Below are 21643 nucleotides of genomic sequence, written 5' to 3'. Positions count from 1 at the left end.
GTGTTCTTGGACATTTAGAGTTAGCCAACTTGGAACTGGTCCCTTAGTCTGGAATCAGGAATTTTCAGTTTGAATAATCATTTCCTCGGGGCTAATATCATAAACCTTTGCAGAAGGACAGTGTTAGAGAGTACAGACACTGAATAGGTATGCTTATATAACATCTCACTTCAGTAGGTACTATCTTTAAAGCAGCACTATTGGCAGTGTTAGGGTTGCCATATTTTCACACAGGTCTTTTTGGAAAAGAAATCCATTTAAATGCACATTCTGGATATGCTGTTAATCAGATCATCTTAAACATGTAAGACATGCTGCGCAGCCATACAGTAGTGCATGAATGGTAGGTAATGCACTGAAAGAATGTTGGATTATATAAGCATGAGTCTAAATAATCCTTCTCACAGCTGAGTTGGAATTGCTGCTGTAACCAGTTTTCTGGATATCTAGCAATCCTGGACAGCTGGGTGCAGTCCTCAAGTTACAGCATAAGAAAACGTTCTTGTACTTTTCTGGGGAAACAAGAAACAATAGAGAGTCTCAAGATAGTAGATAGTCCCTTTTAAAGGTAATAGTCTTTCATATATTGGAGAGCCCTCATGTGAACACCACAGTGATCACAAGGCATGAATAACTGGACACTGCTTTGAGCAAATGTGATTAAAACTTATTTTAGCAGAGGGTAAGGCTGAATGATGCCTGAAGTTCCCTTGCAAGAAATTATTCTGTGATTCTAATGTAGAGAGTAAGTTGGCACGATCAAAAGTCTTGCTTTAGCATACACTGTTAAGTTACCCATCTTATGTGCACTAATTCCTAGTTTGCTGTGGGAGGTGGTTGTGTACCCTGTTCTTCAGATTGTTCTCATCCTCTCTGTATGTTACATCTTGGTTATGTTGTTTTATACATGACTTAATAAACATGGATCTGCCTGACTTTATGAGATTGTATGTGCTGGGGCTGATCTTCTGCAATTGTGATTACAGAGGATGTGTATCTTCAAACACAAGATGGAGTTTTGTGCAAACACAACCACGTGATGTGATAGTGGAGTACCACATCGTGTCTTGGAAGTGGAGCTTGTGACAGGGCAACATCTCATTCGGAAACATTGCCTTAATCTTTCTCCTTAAACCTATTCCCGCTGGACACATCATCAGTAAATCACAGTTTTCAGACTAACTGGCCATTACTGGAGTTAGAGAATAGAAGTGTCTTTTTATGTTATGCTGTATGAACAATTTAGTAATGTTCAAGCTACAAGGCACGAAAGAGGATAGATCAATGAGTGAATTCTATGCTTAAATTACTGTTAAATTATGCTCATAATTTCTTTAGGCTTATATAGCCTCCTTCAAAGTTGTCAGGCTTTCTGCTCTTATTGACTTGAGGTCTGCTGATGAAGTAGTAAGTGAAACTATCTTTTTCTGCAGTAAACAGACACAGGTTCTATCTACAGCCTTGTGATCTTATACATAATTGTGAATGATGCTGCGTAGCATAGGGTGTGTTTGTTGCTGCTTTTGTCTTTCTAATCAACTTTTTGCACTTCTCTTAAAATCTACTCCTTAGTACAACAACATCAATGTGGTAATGATTTACACTTTTTAAACTACAGATAAATATATATGTATATATATGTCTCTGTCTTTGTATAAAATGTGGACACTGTTAAAATAACTATGTCAGAAGCACAGACTGGTTTAAATATGTATAATAGGAATTCATTCCATTATGCTAATCCCAAAATACATTCTGTCTTTCTAGCTTTCGGGAGCACTATTTTTACTTCTTCATCAATTGGTTTGAGTTGAAAGGCACTGAAAGAACACATGCTGATTAGCATTTTCAGTACTCCAATCACTAAATTATATTCAGATGCCAACACAAATTGTAACATTTACTGCATGTGAAAACAAATTGAAAGTTGGTTCCACCTAACATTTAAACAGTATTTATTGTAAAGGAATATCTAGATTAGGTACCTCTAAGTTTTCAGATCCTTTCTTTTTTTGCATAGCCACGTGTGTTGACTTTTAAAGACAGGTTTTATTGCTTCAAATGCCAGTAATCTTCGAGGTACAGTGACTTCATTTTGCCCAATACTAATTGTCTTAGTGGCTCCTAGAATTGATTGTAATAGCAGGAATGTTTTGTATGGGCATTAGGCAGAACCAGAAATACTTCTTGGCAGTCTCCTGAGTGGATTCATGTGATTTAATATGCATTTTTTTATTACTGCCTAACCTTCTGCAACCTTTACTGTCTGTCTTTCACCATTAAAGATTGATCTCCCAGTCTACCAGGTGAAATAATAGTCTAAGTTACCTCATCTTGACCTATTTAAAATCAGTACAGACCAATGCATACAATAATTTCAGCAGCACGTATCTTTAGAAGCTGATCACTGGAGTGAAGAGTCCCTATATGTATTCTATAGAGTGCATGAACCCATTAATTAGTATAATTCCTCTTCATATAACCTTGAAGAAGCACATTTTGGTGGCAAATAGCATTCTAGTGAATGGAATATTAGGCTGATCCTCTGTTTTACAGAATACAAGGTTTCTTTACAGAAATCTGTGTGCATTAAGTTAGAGTGCTGAGATAAGTCCTGTACTGTGGCAGGATACAGATAAGAAGCACAACCAAATGTAAACATGTTCAGTAAATATTTGTGGTAGTTTTAGGGATCCCAGGTCACCTTTAAAACCATTGGGACAAAGGTTTATCCCCGGGGGCTGGACCTGCTCATCCCAGGATACTGTAATATTGTTATTCTTTTCCTTTTCTGGTATTACAGCCAAGCTTGATCTCTTCCCCTTCTATTCCCTGCATTTCTTGCTTCCACTTGTCTGAGCAGCTGTGCACTCTTATCTTGGTTCGTGGGGGAGTTGGAGGGCAGGGAGCTGAGCCACTGAGGCTTGGCAGGTCCAGCTGGGGGAGGAGTGGTTTCAACCTACCCTTAGGCCAACTGAGGGTGAAAAGGGTGGAGGATTCTAGAAGGCCAGTTTGGGCCTAGTGGATTTTATACTTATCCTACCTTTTATATATATGCTCTTGTAAATAGACTTTCTCTTAAAACTTCCAGTCAGTGTTCTCACTCCTGAACAGGGCTAAGTCGATTCTGTTCTCCAAAACTAGGTACACTCATGGGCCCAACTGGAACAATATACCTGATGTTTTTCTGTGACTTAAACATTTTACTTAACTTTAACTCAGTTATGTTGTACAGCCCATCTCCTCTGACAAAAAATTGTTTGAACTGTGATAGTATCTGAATTATAATGTGTATGATCTAGCTGTGATAGGACGTTTTTGAGCATATATGCCCATATATCACTTAAAAAAATCCACCTTTTTCCCCAGTTCCCTCTTGAATTATTAGGAAAATACAAAAGTACACATTTTTTTAAAATGTCATTTCATAATACATGCAAATATGTATAATTTGCACCTCAAGTCTTAGGGAGACAAAAGGTTTGAAAGTGCTTCAGCAAAGAATAAATAAACACCTAGCTGCTGTTGTGCAAGCATTGATAGTTGTTCATATGGCACATTTCAATATTACTCTAAAATACAAATAAATGTTTCACAGTGTTGTTCAATTTAATAACGTGTCATGAAGGCTGTGTAACCAAATGTTGTGGACTGTTCATAATAAAATAAGTTATCTCAGCTGGAAATTTATTTTCCATGGCATCACTGCGAAGCTCTGCTAACTTAGATATGAAATCTCCAAATTGTAGCTTAGTTACTGATTTGTAAATGACAGATGCTGACCAGGGCATTGGAAGTTACTTTGCTGCCCATAGAAGCTTACATCCAGTGGGTTTGCTATTTTTGCCATCTTCTAGATCCTGTATTTCTCTTGTCTTCTCCTAGCTTCCCTTTAACATATGAAATGGGATAACAGAATTCTGGAAGTAACATCTGCTTGCTCCAGACACACACTTTTTATTTTTCCTTCTCCAGCAGCTTAAATAGTGCAGGTGAATAGGCCTCCTCACTGCCATCTCTGTTACCTACTTCTGCTGCTGGCCTCAGTACTAGACTACCAGTACAACACTTCAGCCAGACTGATACTAACCTGCTGCTTTTGGTATGCAGATGCTGTCTTTGACCTTGGGTGCTTTTTCTGCTTTGCTGTTTGTGGCCAAAGAAGCCATCCTTTTCATCACCAAGTGACTGTATGGTGCCCTGTTTGCTGTTAGGTACTCTACACGTGTTGACTTGTAAAACTACATTTAATCAAATAGAGGACATTCTTGAATTACTTCCTCTGCCAATCCTATTTCCTCTTCTCATGCTTCTGCATAGGAAAGAAAATTTGGTGTACCTGCATTATCTGCCTAAATCACATCTTCTGACCTGTTCTGGTGGGGATTTTGTTACTGTTGCCTTAATGAATATAGAAATGCAAGTCCAAAACACTGTTGTAGGAGTCTCTGCTGTACAGCCTCATCTACAGTAAGATGTGAAAAGATCTGTGCTAGAGTTGTTTATTGTGGCTTGCAGTAGCTTGCAAAGGATGTTTTCAATCTCTAGATAAATACAATTTCATAACTGCTTTACAACAGACTGTAGTTTCTGAGGGCCTTAATTCGGTTTTGAAGGCATACCTGACTAATGAAATTAATGTTTATGAATTTAAAGACAGCTGTGGGATATATATGTTGATACTGTTTTATGTATTTTAGGTTTGTTTTTTTTTTTTTTTGCCTTGTTTGAAAAGTTCTATTTAGCACCCAGGAGAAAAATATTTAAAACCTCTGCATTTTGTTTTTCAGTGTGCAGTGACCTGGAATTCAGGGAGGTTGCAAACAGATTGAGAGACTGGTTTAAGGCACTTCATGAAAGCAGAATTCAGAATAAGAAGACCAGGATTGTTCAAAGGCCTGAAAGAACCAGTAAGAGATTTCTCCTTGTCTTATTTGATGTTCTCTTTGATACTATTTTGCACTTGAAAATTTCTGTTGCTGAAACCTTATTCTTGTGGGCTTCAAATAGGCCTGTGTACAAAAACTTAACTGTGTGCTTTTCTGAAGTTCATATCTTATTTGTGCCTTTGTACTGGTATAAGATGCTCATTTTGAACTTTCAGTGTTGTTTGACTGAACTCTTGCTCATAAGAATTTGTGGCAGCTGCTCTTCACAATTCTTTCATTTGTGTATTGCATGCTGTCAAACTGTCTATTTGCTAGTTTGATAATGAACTGCTGTATAAGTAGACAAAACAGAAAGTAGGGATTTTGAGCAGCTTTTTCACAGGGAAAAGTGAGTTGCTTAACAGCTAGTCCTAAGAAGGTGCAGGTGCTGCAAGTATGTGCGACACGTTTGCTAATTGATGCCACTATTGGTGCTGGTACACAAAATCGGATGGAAAAGAAACTTCTAAGCAAAAACTTTCAAGGATATACTTCACACTGAGTGCTAATGAAGTTGAAGCAATATGGGACAAAATTTGTAAGTTTAAAAAAGTAATTATCAAAGGACTTATTTAAAATAGCAATTGAAGTGTGCAATAATAGTTTCCAGAGTGGTATCCTACTGTGAAGGAGAGTCAAATCAGATTTCATAAGCCATAAAGCTACTAATTTCTCCAGAGAATGTTTCACAGAGCTTGGCTACCACTGACTGCTTCCCTTAGCTCCTTCATTATTTTTAAGGATTTGGGATTTATTTTGTTGTTTAGGTTTTGCTTGATTGCAATTTGTAGCATTACATTTTTCTGTTTTCATGAAATATATTTAATTTAATTGGAAATGTCATTTCTTTATGTAATTTTTCATGTTGAGGAAATATGAACAATTCTGCAATACAAAATGAATTAAAGATGATTCTGTGTTATCTGGGAATATTTCTCTTAATATTGAGGAAAAAAATGTTGGAGGTAAGGTGGTAGTACAGTAGTGTCACTTACTATTGATATTGAAAGAAAACCTTTTAAAACATGGTTTTTCCAATTTACATTTCGATTGGTGCCCATAACTGGCATTTGATCTGCTTCCCATCTGGTAGTGAAAGCAATAGAAATAAAAAGTTTGCAGTTCTTAAATAATCATTTATTGTAAAGTAATAAAAGGTGTCTAATAACATAGCTGGTGCTAGCACATCACTCAAAGGTCAGCTGTAATGTTGTGTAGGGTCCAGTTCCTTGCTGAATGTTCACTTTGTTGCAGGTGGCATGCTGAATAGGTCAAAAATGCAGCACAGCTGTTTGTACACCTGATAATGCAGTGAAAGCTCAAAAGTAAATTTGAGCAATGGTAGAACTGTACAGTTATTAGATAGTATGGCATGTCTAAATACAAAGTCAGTGCTTCAAGTAATTGGGGAATGTAAAGTTCATAATTAGTATTTTTAGTACATTGAAATGTAGTCAAAGCACAATGTTCTTAAGAGCGTGAGATTTTTCCTTTAGATATTTTCCTGGGGCTTTTTTCCTTAAAGCACACAGTTTGCATTGATAAAACCTAGTATCTATACTTGAGAGAGATTTGTGTCATGATGTGTATGTGGATATACACTCACATTTAGTTTATCACTGTTCTCTCTTGTTCTGGGCATTGAGCTGGCTTGGGAACAATATGATTATTTGGAGTCCAATACACTAATAAGTTTCTGAAATAACAGAAAAATGCAAGGTATTTGAAAGAAAGGTATCACAGTATCAACAAGGTCGGAAGAGACCTCATAGATCATCAAGTCCAACCCTTTACCACAATTCTCAAGGTACTTATAACTGACTTCTTTAAGAGCTAGTATGGTGAGATATTGCTACACTCAAGTTGCCAAATGCCTTTACAAACTTGCAGCCTGAAAAAGAATGATTTGGAAAAGTGTAAATAAAATGAACAATTTCAAACCTCTGCCTGGAAATTTATACTTTGTTCTGCCTATATTACCTCTCTTATTGATGAAGAGACACCGCTGACAATATACAGAGATAAGTTTCCCTGATCTTCACTGCTGAAGCATATTTGGAAATCCTGATGTATTGATATATCTCGTAAGCAGAGAAGTTTTTGCATGCTCTTGTCAGTACTCTTCTGTGTAGTCATTGTACAGTTTATAGAATTAGAGAGAGCTGAAATTTTAAATATCATTTTTTATGTCTTGAAAATGCTGACTGCTGAACTTGGCTGCTTCTTGAGATTATCTCAGGAAATATGCCATAAGTGAAGTTGTACAGGCTGGCAACATGGAGCATAGTTCTAAGTTTCTAGAAATAAAAGGTTCTTCTAATGACTTTCTGCATATGTCAGACATCCTTAAAGCGAGAGTTTTGAAGTAGAAATCGAGCCTAGCAGTAATTCAGAGCATGAATTTTAAGTTAATCCATCTTTTCTGAACACTTTGGATGGATTAGGTTAATGTTGTTTGACTGAAGTTTGTTTTAACTCAATCTTTCTTATAGAATTATCATTATACAAAATGACAGACATAAGATGTGTACTGTAGCATTTTATTTCTCTCTCGGGTATCTTCTTTTCCTTAACAGCCATTCCTATTAATAAAATGACCACTCTCCTGTCTCACAGAATACATTTCACCTGAACTGTCAATCCATCAGCAGACTGATAGGCTCCAACAGTGTGATTAATCTCTATTTTATTTTTATGCCATTTAAGATTCTCTCAAACACTTTTCAGAAAGGGACAGAACTTCCAAGATTAAAATATCCACAGGTGTTGAAGGGATGTTGCAGCTATGCTTTGTGTTTTAATGTTGTACATCTTGTTTTAAAATGACAGTCAATCGGCCTAGGTTTATCACATGACCTTTGGTACCTTTCCCTTGGCCTACCAGCTCCACTCTTATGTGTGCAGTAATAATGAGCAAGGAGCAGGAATGTATTACAACTTCAGACAGATGACAGAGAATGTTACGTCTAGCATTGTCTCTTTTGTGGGCTAGTATGCAGCCAGATGGGTCCTGCTTAGATCAGCACTTTTGTGAAGAGCAAATATGACTGAAAGAATTCACATCTGCTTAGTCACATCATTAGTCCTTCCTACTCATCTCTGTCCTGTACAAGGGAAAGGAAAACTTCTCCCGAACTCGTGCACAGTAGACCTTAGCTGAGAGATGCTGTTAACTGAACGTTTTCTGATAGCCAAAATAATAGACAAATCCATCACAGGTGAAAACCTTCCTATGCATCTTGCACACTGAACAAGTAAAAGCCACCATCTAGGAGGCAGTCAGGACTGTAGCAGAGTGCATCTTTGTTTGTTCACATGTGTGATTTATCACTGTCTTTTATTGTACCAGACAGTGTGCTGGTATTGGAAAGTCATGCACTTGACTTCTCCTGGCATATTAGATAAACATTTTTTTTTTATATAATGCAGTATGTGAGCCATATGTATGGATGATGTGTTTATTGCCACATAGTGTCCATGTACAGGGTTTGTTACTTAAGAGCTTAATAAGCAGACAAGCAATAGTTTTACTTGAAAAGCAAGTTATATTTACTAAGAGTTGAAGTTCTCCCATGAGAACTTCTGTCAGTTCCTTATGGAGAAGTGTTTTGAATGCTAGTGTGTAAGCCATGGAAGAGGGGTGTATTTCTCAATAGTATTTTTCTTGTGATTATTTTGGCTAAGGAAAAGACAATATTCAGAAATAACTGCCTAAGAGCTCATTTCATTCTAATATGTTGAAATAGATTTCAAGTAAATGGTTAAAATGAAAGAAAAAAACTTTTGTAATTTAGATTTCTGAGCAGCAATTTTGCTTTCTTCATTATAATGTCCTGCTACTTAATTATCAATAATAAATTACTATCCTTCAACTACACTGGTTTTCCCCTTTCAGTTTCTGCTTTTAATTTTGTGTCACAGCTGTGAAGATGTATATCAACATCACACTGGTTGGTGCTCAATGTGATAATTATGTAGTTTGCGACTTGGGCAACTAATTTCCTAGTTCTAAGTCAACTAGAATGTTGTGATTTTTAGTTCTGTATCACCTGGTCCTCTCATGCCAAACCACGTTAGCAGATGTTAAACTAGATTTGTGCTTAAGTGCTTTGCTGACTCCAGTTTTCAAGTATGTCTCAAGTATACATTCAAGAGTGACGCCTGTGTTATTTAACCAGTATTATAGTAGAGGAAGGAAGTGGAGAGGGTTTCTAATAATCTGAAGTTTAAACAGTTCCTTTATGATTCTTTAAAATTGAACAAAAAACTTAACTTTACCAAAGTAATCTCTTAAGGGTGTATAGTGTAGACATGGAACTGAGGTGACGACCTTTATGTGGCGTAGCAGTTCAGGAGGAGATGCACCACATCATTTTAGTTTTTGCCATACATGCTGTGTGTACTGTAGTATAATACTTCACAGGAAAGCTCATAGCTCTAAATGCTTTGAGGCTGATGGTGGGATTTGGTTTTTTTTAGCAGGTTAATTTAATGATTTTGAAAATGAAGCTGACATAGTTTCTAAGTAATCTTTTAATAGCATACATTGTTTAGGTACTGTATTGCTGGAGCAATTTCCATGATGCGGCATTTTATTGTGGTGGCTGAGCTCAGCAGCTGCTGTATCTTTCCTGCTATGTGATTAATTTTTTCTTCCCCTCTTAGGATTTGATACTAGCATTTTGCCAATTTGCAAAGACTCCCTTGGCTGGATGTTTAACAGGCTCGATACAAACTATGACCTGCTCTTGGACCAGTCAGAGCTTGGAAGCATTTACCTCGACAAGAATGAGCCATGCACTAGGGCGTTCTTCAACTCTTGTGACACATACAAGGACAGTTTGATATCTAACAATGAGTGGTGCTACTGCTTCCAAAGACAGCAAGGTAAAAGATGAGAGCAACCTGCATATATGTATATGACTGACTCTTTTGTAGTGATTTGTATTTTTTTTACCATATTAAGATTACAGTGAACTATGAGCTCTTAAATGCTGTACCATGAATTTGCATTAAGGTTTTTGACTTGTCATGAATACCTAAAATGAGGGAAAAAAAAACCAACAGACAAATAATGGAAAGGCTTGCTAGAATTTCAAGGATTCTAAGTAGTGTGCAAAACAGGAGCTCATATTTTTACAGCAATATTGTTTCTCATGCCAACACCCAGGTATGCAGAGGAAAGAGACCAAAATAAAGAGCAAAATTGTGTAAATTATTTATTTCCCAATCTATTTTGGCTAAATTATATTTTTTTTAATTACTAAAATTGAGCATATTAATATTCTGGTTTGTGACCCTATTAAAACAAGTGAATTAACATTGTGGATGACATTTCTGGTGATTTGGACCTAGAACAAATTGGATTTTACTACCTAGATGAATCTTCTCTTAATGTCCTGATATGGTTTGGTTAAACAAACAGAACCTATAAGCATTGTTTCCCTGAGGATCATGTAACAATTTTAGATCTAAGGGAGACATAAATTACATAATCCAACTAGTTGAAATGAATCAAATAATTTACTCATTAAATATTGGTGGCACTGGGTGGAATTGCCCCCTTCATTTTTCTTGCTAACATGAGGGAGATTTCCAGAGGGGTAATAAATAGCAAACAGGGCCCAAATTTCTATTGCTGTAGAGAAGCAAAGCCCAATTTAGTGGAAAGTTTGCAAAGGCAGTTCAGTGTTCCTGAAAATCTAACTTGTGCCTTTAAAACTCTTGCAATAAATTTCCATTATAACTCATTTGACTGATTTCTGTGGAAACAAAGGTTTTTATTATTCCACACCTGCCAGTAGTAAATCAGAACAAAAATAAAGCTGTAGTTCCATAAATGCACGCTAAATTGCAGACTTCTTAGTAACTTTATAGTTAGAAAGTTAACATTTAGTCTTTCAAACATTTCTTTAAGAGTGTTTGTGCTGCTAACAAAATTAGTAAGTGGAAAATCACCCATCTTAGAAGTAGAAGAATATAACATGTTTTGTTTGATTGCACTGAAAAACTCTGTCAGTACTATCGTTTCGGCTTAATATATAAACACCCTTACTCTTTGGAGGGCAGCATAATTCTCATCAGTTGGTAGAGAAAGTACAGTCCATGTAGACTGGTATGGTCCAAGGCTCTTCTATCAACTGGCTCTTCTACCATTCCATATAATACATGTACAACATAATCAGGGCGTTTAGAAAGCACATCCACAGATTAGTTTTGAGCAGTTCTTCATTCTATATGCTAGAAATACTGTTTGTCTAAAGGGTAGTATCATGAAGACTGATCTAAACCAACTGAGTTATATTAATGGTACCCAAAAATACCAAAATATGAGATCCAGCTTTCTCTGACATTGATTCTTCCGACTAAAGAATCCAACAATAGCAGACTTCACTGTCTTCCCTCACTGACTTTACCGTGGCATTATCAAAAGGTGCTAATCTAAAACAAATTAGATAGATTGTGATACCACAGTATGCTTCAGCAGATAGCAAAAAGGATGTGTCCTAAATGTTGTAAAGGAGGTGGAATCTCAGTTGTTTCTGCTAAGGCGTTACACGTTAAATGTGCGTGCCATCCAAATGAGCTCTGTCAGCAAAGTTTGTATTCTTCTTTTTGAAGGTGTAAGGAGAAAAAAACACCTTATAGCCTTATTTTGGCACATCTTAGTATTAACTCTTGCACAACTGAGTCCTCACTCCCTAGTTATTAGTGACCCACTGAATTCTCTATTCATAATTTGCAGTGTTGTGCTAAACCACGTAATGTGTGTGTTTGGTTGTCTTATTTGATTAAACAATGTAAATAAGACCTTTAATAAGTCTTTTCTACTAATAGCAAAGGGATGACTGGATAAAGAAATTCAGTGGCTTTCTTTTGATTTTGTATTGGAATAAGTTGATGTTAACAGAATGCTTCAAGCCATGTAGCACTGCTGTTGCTTAACAACGTTCAAAGTGAATACAAAATACAGTCAACAGTATGTGTCATATTAGGATAGAAATTCCATTGTGCTTTTAAAAAAGACATAGTATTTATGTAGGATGCCTGTCTTGCTCTTTGATCTTATCATCGTAGATTAAGACTGTCAGGATCAGACAAGTACTTGAAACTCTTCCTTCTTTCTGCTTAAGGCTTTAATTGATACATTACAGTACAGTATTAGGCAGTACGCCGTTACACATTATTACATATTACAACTAGCTAGTATAAACAACTTCTTAGGAATTCTTGTGCTCAGAAAAAGATCTCGTGGTAGTTCTCCACCTTGACTAATTCTTAAGCACTTATGTATGCCTCAGTGGTGTTTATTGCATGCTTTCCTTGGCCTTATTCTGCTTTAGGTGTAGTTTAGTATTTCCGAGATAAATCCAAGACAATAGAATGTATTTCCGCCATACTTCAAAATCTTCACTTTGCAAGTGCTTTTGTGCAAGTCTTCTGTATGCTTTGGTCACTACTGCCCTCTAGTTTCAACTATAATTCACACAAGTGCCTCAGTGCCCATCTTCAGAAATTATTTTCTTATTCGTTTAACTGGAGCTTATCACTGTTATGCTGAGCTAAACGCTGGAGCACTTGCAGCCTAGACTATTTTATACATTGAATGTTTTTCTGCCAGTACTTAATTATTATTACTGTCTTGGTTTTGTTGCATAATGGCTTTGGAGTAAGAGAGCGTATCCAATCATAGAATCAACCAGGTTGGAAGAGACCTTCAAGATCATCCAGTCCAACCTATCACCCAGCCCTATCCAGTCAACTAGACCATGGCACTAAGTGCCTCATCCGGTCTTTTCTTGAACACCTCCAGGGATGGTGCCTCCACCACCTCCCTGGGCAGCCCATCCCAATGCCAATCACTCTCTCTGGGAAGAACTTCCTCCTAACATCCAGCCTATGCTTCCCCGGCACAACTTGAGACTGTGTCCCCTTGTTCTGTTGCTGGTTGCCTGGGAGAAGAGACCGACCCCCCCCGGCTACAGCCTCCGTTCAGGTAGTTGTAGACAGCAGTGAGGTCACCCCTGAGCCTCCTCTTCTCCAGGCTGCACAGCCCCAGCTCCCTCAGCCTCTCCTCACAAGGTTTGTGTTCCAGGCCCTTCACCAGCCTTGTTGCCCTTCTCTGGACACGTTCCAGCACCTCAACATGTCTCTTGAATTGAGAGGCCCAGAACTGGACACAGCACTCAAGGTGTGGCCTGACCAGTGCCTAGCACCTAAGTATATACTGCAGGTCTCTGCACGGAGCTGTTAGTCCAGCACTTCTATATAGACACCTTTTTCTTACAGGATTTTCTGTCTGTCAAAGCTGGAAGACATCTTTATGATGCTAAAATTAGTCCATCGCTGGCTAACCATGATTCATATTGTTGAATCAGTCTTTTCAGATTGCAGAAATTGAAATATGTTTATAGGTGGTTCTGAAGGAAAATGTAATGTGCCTTAATACATAAGTGAGGTCCTCAAAAAGATTCCTTGAAGTACTTCAGTTAATTATAAAATTATTCAATTAATGCTTCAAATCCTTCATGTCCAAGCCTAGGTTGTCCAAAAACAATTGTAATACTTGACCTCAAGTACAGATAGCCACAATATGCCAGAATTTAGAGGTTCTAAGTTATTACCAATTTGATAGATGGAGAAATCTCTGTTTTGTTATTGAATGAGATGGAGAATCTGTGAAATACAGAGGATCACTCTATGGTAGCAACTCCTTGAGATGTACCTGTTAAAAATCGTAGACTTTCTTTGTCAAATCAACCAGTTTTACTCTCTAGCACTCAGTTCATGTGCCTCTCTTTGGTAAATGAAAGTTTAAATGTGCTAGCCTTGCAGCATCCCTTGACATGACTGAATATTGATGTCTCGTGGGCCAGTGTTAGTAACATGTGATACTCTGGTGTACATCAGTACTTTTGAGCACTAAAGAACTGTGGATGGCTGCTGTTAAGTGGTTTGATAATCACTCATGACAATGCAACGGTATTGTCAGAAAGAAATTCCTGCCACATCTGTGGAAGTAGTTTAAGGATGAAGATGATTACGCCTCTTACTTACATTCAGGTTATCAGAAAGACTGATGTGAGGTTCATTTCTATTTCAAAGGAAGCTATTACATTGACTTTTTTCATAAAGGAATTTTTTCTTCTTGTCTCAAGACTCTCAAAAGCTGTTCAGCAAAACTGCTTCTTTTATTTAGATAAGTTCAGAAATTTCATCGAATCATATAATCAGTCAGGATTGGAAGGGACCACAAGTATCATCTAGTTCCAGCTCCCCTGCCATGGACAGGGACACCCTACCCTAGATCTGGCTGGCCAGGGCCTCATTTCAAATTTCAAAGAAAGCTTTTCCAAAGTCAAGAACTAACTGGAAATTAAAGAGGAAAGCATTATGATTTGGAGAGAGAGGAAAAAAAAGCTATGCTGTGGATCAAAAGGAATTGGTTGAACTTCTAGCCTGCCATTCTCTTTGACAGTTTTAAGCACCAGAGTGATTTAGTATTGTTAAGAGGTTTTGCTGCATTTATCCTGAGAGGCAAAACTTAAGTGTGAATCTTGAAGACCTATCTTCTGAGAAGAAGCGAGTTTGGGGTAAGGAACTTTCCCATATTGCCTTGTTAGCTTTTGGTTCCTGGTATTCCTCTTTGTAATTCTTTCAATAAAGATCTGTAGCTGTAAATGAAGTGTGGGGTTGGGGTATTTTTTTTTTCCTTGTCGTGCTCATGTGCACAAACAACTCCTCTTTATAATTTAGGATTTTTTTCCATAGAACAAAATATATGTATTTTTCCTATCTGACTACTTCTCTTTTAACATACTCTTCAAAAGCTACATTTCTTTGAAAGGTAGAATGGAATCATTTAGGTCAGAAAAGACGTTTAAGATCATTGAGTTCAACTGCTAACCTAACACTGCCAAGTTCACAATCCTAGATCCTTCTGTGCATAATTACCTGTCATTTTTTTTTGATTGCTACCTTATTGGAAATACTTTTGGTTTAAGAAAAGGCCAATCTTAAAACGTTGCATAGTTGGGAGCTTAATTCTTTAAATACCAAGAAAGACAGAAACATTAATTTTAAAACTGATAAACATTTCTGACATAATAGTGAGCATGATCATCATCAAAACACTTCTTACAGTAAAAAATATAAAATATATATAGCCCATTCAAAGACTAAAATACCAAATACTAAAAAAAAATCAACACCCACCCAGTGATGTCAAATCCCAGTGGTTTTCAAGAGCACACATAGAAAATTGTTTAGATGTCAATAGAAGACATCTCTTGAAAATTTGTTCTGGCACTAAGACTCCTACAAACACTATTTTCAAAACAGGACCTGCTTTTAAAGCCTTCACTCTAAAAAGAATCATTACAGGTTTAGTGTAAAAACTGACCCACCAGACTAAAGGCCACTCTAAATGTTAATAAGCTTCTTTAAATGTATAGGATTTAAATGACATTTAAAATGTAAAGCCAAGAGAAATTAACTGCCTACTGTCAGTAAGGAGTTATTATTGTCTTCTGGTTTCTATTTGCTCTGTTAGATAAGAGCTCATGGATAATACCAAGACCTATTTGTATATTGAGACTATGCCAGACAAGAGGCTCTGAGTTCACTAGAAATATGGTTTTGATCCTGTTTGTCTAGGCATTTGTCAACAGACTTTGAACATATCCATGAGGAAGGCACCTCGTGTATTATGTCTTCTTGCCTGCACTTGTTTGTGTGTCTTGGACTGCTCTCAGCTGGCTAAAAGGATGAGCACTCTTGTTTTCCTTTAGGAGGAATTCAGGAAAGAGTGCTTGGGACTATCACCACTAAAGCAATTTTTCTGACTACCCATTGCCTTACTTAGTGCCTGGGTTATGGTCTAAGTGTACACTTCATCAGTAAGCCAGGCCAAATTTTTAATTTTTAAACTAGCTCAGAAGGTTATTTTTTTTCTGTCTCCATGAGAAAAGTATGGTTTCCACAATATACCTGAAGGGAGGCTGTAGCCAGCTGGAGGTCGGTCTCTTCTCCCAGGCAACCAGCAACAGAACAAGGGGATACAGTCTCAAGTTGTGCCAGGGGAGGTACAGGCTGGATATTAGAAGGAAATTCTTCACAGAGAGAGTGATTTGCTGTTGGAATTGGTTGACCAGGGAGGTGGTGGTGTTGCCATCCCTGGAAGTGTTCAAGAAAAGACTGGATGAGGCACTTAGTGCCATGGTCTAGTTGATTGGATAGGGCTGGGTGCTAGGTTGGACTGGATGATCTTGGAGGTTTCTTCCAACCTGGTTGATTCTATGATTTCATAAGGGAGGAGTCTTGAGTTAATTGCATGGCAAGGAGATATTCTAAGTAATCAGTCACCTAAAAAGGAAGTTGCATGTAATATTAACAGAATGTTTGACTTTAGTGAGATGTTGTTAGAATATTGTCTTGGATTAGTATAAGCTAAAGACACATGTGAGTAAACTCAGTAATACTACTGCTGGTTCATAATGAGAAAGCCTGTGTGCTAACAGTCCAATGTAGTACGCAGTATCAGTGTTGAGAGATGAGAGCTGTGATGTCTTTGACTTTGTTAACTTTTTCAGCAGTAGTGTATAAACATATCTTATTTCCTTCACATTCATGGGACAAACTATGACTTGTTTTTATAGACAGTAGAAAAGTAAGTTGTTCAGAAATGGAGTACGCTATAACTCTGAAGAGTGGAAAACTGAATTTTTATAGTTTTAACAGTTGGACTTGATGATCTTAAAGATCTCTTCCAACCAAAAAAGATGCCTCTTACAGCCATCTAAAACGTGGCCATTGTGTTTAACTTAGTTTGAACATGGGGCTTTTTACTCATTGGATTTGATCTCAAGTTGTTGCAATAGAACCAGAGTCTTTCAGGCTTCATGGAGAATGTTCTTATTTTGTTACTGTAGTACACAAACATGACTTCTAATAGGACAAAAGGGAAAGAATTAGAAGATCCATCCTGTTTCTAACCAACAAGTAATTCAAGCTTCACAGTCACACTCCTGTTTCTGTAGATTGATAGAGTGAGATAGAGTCTAGCATTCCTCAATGCTCCAAACCAGTGACTAGATGCTCAGTTACAGCTCAGTTAACTGGGAGCAGCCTTTCTGTAAATCCATGGTGGTGCTCTAATGCATAATTCTGATACTGTAGGAAGGTGCAGTAGTTCTTTCATGTCAGAGCTTAGAATATTCCTGCGAAGGTAGAATGTGTGTGTTTGCCAAGATCTATAGTGAAGAGTGACCTGGAAATGTAGGAAACTGTGAAAATGTGGTCTTATACTTTCTTTTCTAGATACAGTGTAATCTGTTTAACATTTTTTATGTCATTTTAGATCCACCTTGCCAAACAGAACTCAGCAACATTCAGAAGCAGCAAGGAGGAAAGAAGCTCCTAGGTGAGCCATAGATCATTCTTTTGATGGTTTTATTACTTACATAAATAACCTTAGTGAAACAGCAACATAAAATCAATATTAATCCAACAAAGATAGACTGCAGTAAATTTGAGCAACAAAATTTATGAAATTTTTGAAGGCTATTAAACTTAGTTTTATTACCTTACCTAGCAAAAGATATTACATCTCTTTTATTACCCTAATAGAAGGTACATTTTTTACAGTTATAGAGGGGACAGTCTGAGGCATTCCTAAATTAGTATCTCTGCTGAGCTTTTACCTGTAATATTCTTTAAGTAATTGAAAACTTTGTTGTAAATCAATTCATATTATCTCAATATTACTGAAAAGTAAAATCTTCATTATACCATTAGCTGCTGTATAAAAGCTGCAACAAAAGACTCAACCCAAATAGTCAAAACTGTATTTCTTCTAAGCAGGTTTTCTTACAACTGCTGTACACTTCAAAATACTTTCATGTGAATCTTCTGTTCATTGTGGTTTGTCCACGTTTTATTTTTCATTCCAAAATTCTCATTATTCTGCTTCAGGCAAATCACTGCCTCACAAAATAAGCCCCTGATTATGTCTGTCATACTCTGGTGGGGAACTGTTTTGGTTCAGAGACTAATTTGCCCAGGTATTTTGCATAGAAATGCAAATTTAACTTTGTTTTGTTTTTACCCTTGTTGATAAAATCAGTGTGTTATGCTGCAGTTGTTTTCTGTGGTGAGGTAATTAAATATTACTAGGTAACTAAACAGATTGTAAAATAAGTAGTAAATAAATGCAGCTTCTAAGACTTGTAGCAGATACTTTTTTACTAGAAGGCTGGGCCCTTGTTATTCAGTCTTGTTTGTACTCCACTGATTATTGAACATTACATTCAGAGCTGGGTGCTATATTTGAGCCTCTTCCCCAGAATACAACAAAGATCTTGACTGAGACATCCAGGGAGAAAGGAGTATGTATCACAGGATCAACAAATTAAAGGAAGATTAGTCAATTTCTTGAAGTCAGTCCAAGATCTGTTATTTTCCCTTCCATATTAGATGTATTGAGTCAATTTCTGCATAACTGAATTGAGTAATAGTAAACCAATTGGTGTAGAGTCTGAATGAGGAAAGTGGAAAAGGAGGTCACATCATGCTATAATTATTACACTGACCAAGAGGCAGTTTTTAATATTCTTATCCAATGTTTATATATTATAGGACAGTACATCCCATTATGTGATGAAGATGGGTATTACAAACCAAGCCAGTGCCATGGAAGCCTAGGGCAGTGCTGGTGCGTTGACAGATACGGTAATGAGGTAACAGGATCCAGAACAAATGGTGCAGCAGAATGTGGTAAGTTAAGGACCCTTCGCGGCATTAACTTTAGCGGTGCTATTCCCTTTGATTACCTATTGGATTCAATTCCTTGAGTAAGGACAGATGTAGGACCCAACTATGTGGATTTTGAAACAAACAAAAAAATAATTATAATTTGGTGTAGTTATTCATTACTTTCTTGCAACTCTTTTCACTATGTCAGCTATTAATAGTCTTCATATATGTGCTTGGCATAGTGTATATAAAACTAAGGAAAATTAATTATCTAGAGCAGCATTAGACAGGCCTCAAAATGTTTGATGAAATCCCTTTGGGTAATCACCATGCTAGTTAATTCAGTTTGACATTTTTTTCAGTTTATATTGAGGGAATTGCAAAAAGTACTTAGCACACTAAGTCTCTTCTTTTTCCTTTCCCTGCAGAACTGTGCAAGTTCTTCCAAGAATTCCCATATTTCCCTTATTTGATGGCCCAAATATATAAATTAGCAATGAAACACTTTCTTGTTTTTTAAAGAATAGTCTTATATTAATCCTTTCCAGTTCATCTGCAACAAAAGAACATAGCCTGAAACAAAAAACAGATTAAACACATACATGCTCAGGTCTATTGTCCATCTAATTCAAGATCCTTTCCAGATGATTGGACAGTTCTGTCTAGTTCAAGATAATGTATAAGAATTGAACAACAGACTGTATATTATTAGTACTCTTTATTGTCATTGCTGAGTTGGGGCTAAACCTTTCTTTTGTTCCTGGCACTTAATGGAATTCCACAAATCCATATTTTTTTTCTTCTTTTGTTAGTACTGAGAAATGCATCCCCACTGAAGGCTTTTTTTAAGGCAAAAAAGAATGATGTTATTTATGTTTTCTTTCTATAACACACTGTGTAGTTTAAGTAATTGTCCCAAAACTAGATATTCCAGTGTGCTATTTTTATTCTTTGTGCATATTGTGCTGTGAGTATGTATGTTTCTTTTCTGTAACTATCATCATACCTTTCTAGCTCTTGATTTTGAGACTTCGGGTGATTTTGCCTCTGGTGATTTCCATGAATGGGCAGATGAAGAAGATGATGAAGGAGAAATAATGAATGATGAAGATGAAGTTGAAGATGACAATGAAGATGAAGGAGATGATGACATGGATGATGATGATGATCATGATGGATATATTTGATGATATTAGATGGTCCATAAATTGTACCTTTCTAAAATTCACAAGATGACATTTCATAAAATCCCTTTGCTCTCCAGGATCAGAAGGATTCTAACAAACATGTATATTTTGTATGATTATTTCAAACATTGCAACTGGAGTCATAGACTTTTTTTGTTAAATAAGAATAATTATATTATGTGCTTTTGAGTTGTTAAATGCCTCTGCACTGAAGAAAACTCGTGGGAAGTCTAGCCAGAAGAAAGAAATGTTATGTGCTACTGAAAATACAAATGTATACAAATATACAGACGACCAGTCTCTGAAACTCCAACAAAAGTATATTTGCTCTTACTGGAAACTGTGCATGTCCTCTTCAGAGCACATACTGTAGCTTAACTTTAGTTCCATCAGTGTTTTAGGCCCTGTGGGCTTTGAAAATTGTTCATTTAATCAGAAATGTATTACAGAAGAAATACTTTGGTGCATGAGTACAGTATCATCACCATCTTTAATTAAGCAAAGGTATGGAGAAAAACTATCAGGAGGGAAAAATAAAGCGAAGTTCTCCATTGTGTTTGCATTTGTAGTTATGCTTATTTATTAGGAGATGGCTATGTTATTGGAAGGTCTTTTCAAACGCAGTAGTGTGGACAAGCACCAGTTCTGTAGTTTTGAAGTTTTCTTGTGTCCTTCCTTATTTCTTTTTTTCATATCATATAGACTTTATTGTTGTTTACGTAACCACTGTTTCACCCTTTGTTGTTTCTCTGTATATCTCTCTAATCAGATGAGCTTGAAATATTTTAGGTGGAGAAAAAGAATTTGCTTACAATTTACCTTTGTACATGACTGTATTTCAGCGTATTGGCACTTGCCCCAAAGTAGTTTTTCATAACTGTATTATGATACTTTTTATTTTATTAATTCAGGAAATAGTTTTGCATCTTTATCTTCATGTTTTCTGTTACCAGTGCAGAAACTTAGAGAACGTATTGTAAAGGTGCCTTGCCAAATAGATATAGAGAGGTTTTAGCATGCATACCAGTATCTGATGTTAGGCAATAGCTAAGCACATCCAGTTACCAAATTAATGCCAGTATAGGTACTGCTGCTGGAATGAAGAAAATGGGTTATTTTGGTTTTTTTTCCTATCGTTATGTAATTACCATGTGGACTGGATTATAATTATTGTGTAGAGTAGCACTTAAGATTTAACTGTAGAGAAAATTACTTTAATCACTGTATTTATGTTAGCATGTTAATTAATTGTGTAGACATTCTGGGGCTCCACCATCTTTGTTCACATCATCTCCATTGCTTTCTGTCCACAATAAAACTGATGTGACCTGTTATAATGTAATACTGCAGGTTGTATAGTTTCAAAATTGGATCATGGTTTCCCATCATTACTTATAAGGGAAAAAAATCAGTTTCTTAACTAATTTTTACACCTTAAAAACTAAATTAAACGTTTATCCTATGTAATATTGAAAAGTATAATGCATTTTCTTTTTTACTGTTTCTGTATAGTTTGCAAAATAAAGATTCTTGTAACCGACCTTTGACCATTATAGCCCATCATTGTGACTTTTTGCATAGTTTGAAATGTTGAGACAGGAAGAATTAATATTTCAGATAATTAATAATATTAATATTTCAGATAATTCATATTTCAGCTATTAAAATATGTATTTATTTGTATAAAGCCAATTACTAATGTTTTATTTCTAGTAAAGCATTTTTGACTAGTGAAAAAAACATAGGGGAGTTGTTATTTTTCTGTATTTCTTTTCT

At 36.4% G+C, this 21643-nt stretch overlaps 1 protein-coding gene across 5 annotated transcripts in view; it reads left to right on the top strand.

Annotated features, from left to right (window-relative positions):
* The window catches only part of SPOCK3 (SPARC (osteonectin), cwcv and kazal like domains proteoglycan 3), a 349520-nt gene extending 328311 nt beyond the window's left edge, over nt 1–21209 (top strand). For all 5 annotated transcript variants that reach the window (XM_064148791.1, XM_064148793.1, XM_064148794.1 and 2 more), the window contains 5 exons: nt 4791–4910; nt 9594–9815; nt 17287–17349; nt 18564–18701; nt 19695–21209. In XM_064148791.1, the coding sequence (XP_064004861.1) occupies nt 4791–4910; nt 9594–9815; nt 17287–17349; nt 18564–18701; nt 19695–19867 (716 nt within the window). In that variant the 3' untranslated portion in view covers nt 19868–21209. The remainder of the gene's footprint in view (nt 1–4790; nt 4911–9593; nt 9816–17286; nt 17350–18563; nt 18702–19694) is intronic.
* Nucleotides 21210–21643: the final 434 nt, after the last annotated feature.

Source organism: Pogoniulus pusillus, chromosome 9 (genome assembly GCF_015220805.1).
Source record: "Pogoniulus pusillus isolate bPogPus1 chromosome 9, bPogPus1.pri, whole genome shotgun sequence".
NCBI lineage: Eukaryota > Metazoa > Chordata > Aves > Piciformes > Lybiidae > Pogoniulus > Pogoniulus pusillus.
This window is presented reverse-complemented; position numbering and strand designations above follow the sequence as displayed.